Source organism: Nematolebias whitei, chromosome 11, assembly GCF_014905685.2.
Source record: "Nematolebias whitei isolate Nwh7 chromosome 11, NemWhi1, whole genome shotgun sequence".
In the NCBI taxonomy this organism is placed as follows: Eukaryota; Metazoa; Chordata; class Actinopteri; order Cyprinodontiformes; family Rivulidae; genus Nematolebias; species Nematolebias whitei.
Window position 1 is genome coordinate 47,664,789 of NC_056508.1, and position 5,497 is coordinate 47,670,285.

At 45.0% G+C, this 5,497-nt stretch overlaps 1 protein-coding gene across 1 annotated transcript in view; it reads right to left on the reverse strand.

Moving 5' to 3' along the window:
• Positions 1 to 1,224: 1,224 nt before the first annotated feature.
• LOC119417371 (inositol 1,4,5-trisphosphate receptor type 3) overlaps positions 1,225 to 5,497 on the reverse strand; it is an 11,257-nt gene continuing 6,984 nt past the window's right edge. The window contains exons 8-12 of the mRNA XM_037684575.1: positions 4,378 to 4,496; positions 4,135 to 4,300; positions 3,898 to 4,058; positions 3,665 to 3,826; positions 1,225 to 1,546 (exon numbers count right to left, since the gene is read on the reverse strand). Of these exons, the coding sequence (XP_037540503.1) occupies positions 1,430 to 1,546; positions 3,665 to 3,826; positions 3,898 to 4,058; positions 4,135 to 4,300; positions 4,378 to 4,496 (725 nt within the window). The 3' untranslated portion in view covers positions 1,225 to 1,429. The remainder of the gene's footprint in view (positions 1,547 to 3,664; positions 3,827 to 3,897; positions 4,059 to 4,134; positions 4,301 to 4,377; positions 4,497 to 5,497) is intronic.

The following is a 5,497-nucleotide window of genomic DNA, read 5'->3' on the forward strand; positions in this document are numbered from 1 at the left end:
GTTTACGGTGTTTCTGACGGTTTACGGTGTTTCTGACGGTTTACGATGTTTCTGATGGTTTACGATGTTTTTGGCGGTTTACGATGTTTCTGACGGTTTACAATGTTTTTGGCGGTTTACAATGTTTCTGGCGGTTTACGGTGTATCTGGCGGTTTACGGTGTTTCTGACGTTTTACGGTGTTTCTGATGGTTTACGATGTTTTTGGCGGTTTACAATGTTTCTGGCGGTTTACGGTGTTTCTGTTTACACACACACACACACGCAGGTTTGTTTTGCTATCTTTAGGGGGCCTTTGCATTGACTTCCATTCATTTTTCATTCATTTCTATAGCCTAACCATGACCTTTATCCTTAACCTAACCATTACCTAACCCTAAACCTAACACATCCTCAATTCACACCTTAGTCCTAAACCTAGCCCCTAACCCACCAACGGGACTTCTTCTTATGGGGCCCGGGATTTGGGCCCCATAAGGAGCAGTTGGTCCTCACAATGCAGTATAAGTTGGAAAAATGGGCCTCACAAAGTAGCATAAACAAGGACACACACACACACACACACACTTGGGATCCAAAAGTCCCAGGTTCGACTCCCAGCCATTCCCACATGTCGTGGTGTCTCTGAGCAAGACACCTAGTGCCCAACTGCTCCACCTGGGTGTATCTCAGGTGTAATGGGTTAAATGCAGAGAACAAATTTTGCCATTTGTATGGAAACATACAACGATGACAACACTTAGCACTTTATTTTACTTTAATGGTCACTGTAGCTGCAGAGTCATGTGACCAGTGTGCTCTGCTCATTATGCACCAGTTCTGTGCTGGTTCAGCTGTTTGCTTCGTTAGCCTCACTGTTTCTCTGTTTTGTAGATCTGAAGGTTTCCTCCGGCCCCACCCCCCAGACGTTGACGAAGCCCGTCTACTTCATCAGCTGAGCACAGTGAGTCCAAAGTGTCTGAACCAAACCGAACCCCGTCAGATATATCATTTAGCTGAGCGGCCATTTTCTTTCTCCTGGCATTCACATGGAGCTGTTTGAACGTTTGTGAAGTGTCACTTTTATCAGAAGAAGTTAAATTTATCTGTTTAACTTTACAAACAACCCATTTTTACCTGATTCCTCCTCAACAGCCAAAGTTGAGTTTTCTTAATTTAATTCACACAAAACTTCTAAAAGCATAATTTTTTACTTTGTTTAATGAAAGTCTGACGTGAAAGCAGCTGCAGGAACATTTTTATTTTGCACAACAAGAACTCTGGAGTTACAGTCTGACGTCACCCGTTTCTAATAAGTTAAATCACATAAAACTGCACTTGTACACAGGTAAGATATTTACACGTTCTGGAAATCACTAAAATCAGCTTTTTGTGATGCAGAGCTGCTGATCCGGTTCTGGACTCATAAAGAACCGAGCTCCACATGTTCTTTAGGTTTTGTAGACCTGAAGGTTCCCTCCGGCGGCGGTGGGAGGCCCCGCCCCACTCGCCCCCGCCTGGACGTCCACGAAGCCCATCCTCTGCCTCCTCTTCCTCTGCTCCGTCATCTGAACACAAACAGAACCATCCTGATGAGGGAGTCAGTGGAACAGTAAATATCTTACCTGTTCTAGATAACCAACTTTTTAAATGTATTAGCCTTCACCATTCAGAATCAGAATCAGTTTATTATCGCCATGTCAATGAACGAGGTTCACAAACTAGGAATTTGCTTCGACATAAGGTGTGAATAGTAATAAAGTAAAATAAAGTAAAAATAAAGTAAAAATTAAGTAAAAATGAGAACATTTACATAAGACATAAGCCTGTGTACACCCACAAATAAAGTAAAATTAAAACCATAACATAACCATATGTACACCCATACAATAGAAAACAATAAAAAAGCTTAGAGAACAGTTGTAACCACATTGTATGTGGTTATTCACCAGTGCACACAGCAGCAGCAGGTAGCTGTAGCACTTCCTGCAGATAAAGAGATGAAGTGCTGTGGAAGTGGAGCCACAGCAGGAAGTTCCACAGCTAGCTGCTGCTGTTTGTCAGTAAAAGAAGTTGAAGGAATGCATACAGCAGGGACTCTAACATGCGCTGCGTTCCCTCTGCAGCTCATTCAGATCCCATCTGACCCCCGTCAGACTCTAGGGTGAGCAGTCCACAGTCCTGAAGCGACTCGCACAGCTGGTTCGGGTCCAATCGTGTAAACTACGTTATGAGTAGTGCCCGACTGATATCTGGGCAGGGCTGATATTTTAGGCCGATGAGACTTTTGGGGACATAGAGCCGTGGTAATTGTCCCATTATGCGCTGATGTGACACGTCTAATTTTCACCCCTAAAATGCTGGAACCAGCTGTAATTGTACAAAGTATCCAGCAGAGGGAGCAGGAAGACTACTTTCATGTCATGGCCATTCACTTAAGTTTCACTTTCACATTCAGCACAATAGAAGCAGGAAGCAATACTGTGTAGTGTATTTTGCTGAACAAAGCACAAGTTTATTTTAACTGATCTGTAAAACAATTCCACAATAATAAATTCTCTTCAATCCTCTAACCCACTCGTCATTAACTATGTGCCTCTTAAGTTAGCAAGCTAACATTAGCGCTCAGGTGCACCACCTTCATGATATTAGCCCTGTTGTCAGTTGTTACAGCAACAGTCGCGTCAGATTGAGCTTCCAGTTTGTGAGGACATCCAGTGTTAGTAACGTTATCTTTGTCGTCCTCTATGAAATGCATCGTTTGTCTGATATCTTTACTTCTCTACAAAGAAAAATAAACGCTGCGAACAAAATAAAATAAGTTCTCAGAGAAGACTTGCTCTCTTGATTTTACTGAAGAACTTTTGTTTATGAATTTGTAAAAAGACAAAAGTTTCCCAAGGCACATTGAGTGCAAGTTTGAGCCGTTTTCTCTTATTTTCAGAAGCGCTTGATTTACCGAGAAAATACATCAAAGATTGTTCTGTGGTGAGAGCGCTCACTACCTCACGTGCTGCGTGTACAGTATGACAAAGATCAGATGTCTCACTCTGACTGGAATTCAAACCCAAAACATTTCAACAGTTTTTAGCATGAATTTACTTAAACTAATTATTAACTATGAACTTATTTATCACCTGATTCATGTAACTTACTCACGTGATGAACTTATTGCTGTCTTTGAACAAAAGGCAGCGCGGTGGATCTGATTAGTAGTTACAAGAACAGCTGTGCTAAATAAACGAGCTCCACTCGCTGTTTACTCAGATTCTTGGGGGTGGACAAAGTGCAACATTTTCAGTCATATCGGTTATTGGCAGTCGCCTACCCCTCCCAGCATCGGTATCAGTGATAGACAAAATTTCCATATTGGTCGGGCTCTAGTTACGAGCAACTTCCTGTCAGAGCTTGGAGTGTGTGTTGAGGATGACTCTCAGCTACTACCACACCCAACAGTAGCTCAACGCCTCCAAATGTGACTGAGTTTTCTGTTAGCTGTGGTGGCCATCTTGAACCGGGTCAACTTTGGGCCTGAGAACCTGGTTTGACTTAATGTTGGAGGTGAAACCAGGTGAGCAGAACTTGTTCTGGACTCATCGATCTGTCCAGAAGTTGTGTTACCATGGTAACCTGTGTCACCCCCTCAGATCAGAGCTCGATCCAGCACCCGGTTCTGATGGGTTTACCTGCTCTTTGAGCTCGTTGAGCTGTGCCGTCAGAGTCATCACCACGTTCATGGTGTTGGCCAGTTTGTCCTGCAGCATCCTCATCTCGTTCTGCTCCCCGTCGCCGTCGGTTACCACCAGAGACATGGCCTGCATCCTCGGGAACCAGTCTAGATTGTTGTTCTGCAACAGAATCGGGAACGTTGAACCAGAACCACAGCCGTGTCACCCTGAAAGTCTGGACCGGTTCCTACCTTGATCATATGGGCCACATAGCTCTCCGGGCCCGTATAGTCCGTTTTGTTCTTCTCTCGGACCAGAACGATGAAGTACAGGTAGTTCCAGATGTTGTGCTCCAGTTTGATGTGCTCCTCAAACGACACCGTCTTGTTGTCGAACTTGTCTCTCTCCAGACCTGCGGAGAACCCACGACCCGACAGGTTCAGGAACCGGTAAGTGACCCCGGCCATCGTGGAGAACGGTGCACTCACAGCAGATGAAGCACGTGGTCTTTAGGACCTCCTCCTTCTTCTGTTTCTCGCTCCTCAGGTCAGCAAACGTGTCAATGATGACGCCGAAGATCAAGTTGAGGACGATGATGATGACGACGAAGTAGAAGAGCAGGTCGTAGACGACCCGGGCGGGGAACAGCGGCTCCTGCACACAGGTTCTGTTTCACCGACTGAAATATTTACACACAAAAACTCAAATGGAGCTCAACGTCTGTTTCTCACGTTCTTGGAGGGTTTTCGGAGAACGTCTCCAACTCCTCCCCCGTTCCTCAGTCCATGGTTCATGACGGTAACGATGCACATGAGCAGAGTGTCGCACGCCCGCTCCGCGCTAACCTCCTCTGAAATCAACACAACTTTACAACATCTGGAGCATTCAAGGCTCCATCCAGAGGTGATCACAAGAAACACGTCAGAACAAAGGGTTAACCTGACGATGCATTTAGTTACAGCAGAGGACTCGCACCATGCCCGCACGCTCCGTGTCACCACCATGACACGGAGTCGGGTGACCGGCATGTACGTTAAAACAACACACTGTGGTCAAGGTTCAGCTAGCTGAGATGCTCCGGCGAGCAGTTTGATCACCCGGATGTTAATTAAATTAACCAGAACTAGAGAAACGTAATTTCCTGTGAAAACCAGAAGCAGTAAAAAGTTGTAAACAGCACTCCGTTCATTTTAAATAAAAATGGCAGAAAAAGATCATTATTTCAAAATGTAAAAATTGCACAAACACCAAAAGTCCCAGGAGGAATGTCCTGAATGAGCCGAACTTTTTGAGACGTGAGCCGAACGTTTTGAGATGTTCCAACGTTCCGCCCTCCAGCCTCTGTCGAGGTCATGTTTCCTGAGCCGAACCTTCTGAACAGTTCGAACATGAGACATCGCTGACATTTAAAGTGCCAGAGACATTAAATGAATAAATACAAATGCAGTTTTGACGAGATAACGTAGAAAATATATTGCAAAAAAATAAAAGAACAATACGTCGCTGAGATAAACAGTTGAGATATTCTCATGAGCAGTAACAGGAAGTGATTCAAAGGGGAACATCTGCATGTGAGCAGAGGGTTGCTACAACATCAACAGTAAATAATCTGTATTTTTAAGATTACCCAGTCTCTGTCAGAGTTCAAATAATGTTTTAATACATAAACACCTTCCTGTGGACCCACCAACTGCAGGAGGGGCTATATGAGTCGGGTGCATGAAGCCATGGGCAGTGGCCGAAGGCGGGGGCCTTGGCGCTCTGACCCTGGCGCTCTGACCTTGGCGCTCTGACCTTGGCGCTCTGACCCTGGCGCTCTGACCTTGGCCCTCTGACCTTGGCGCTCTGACC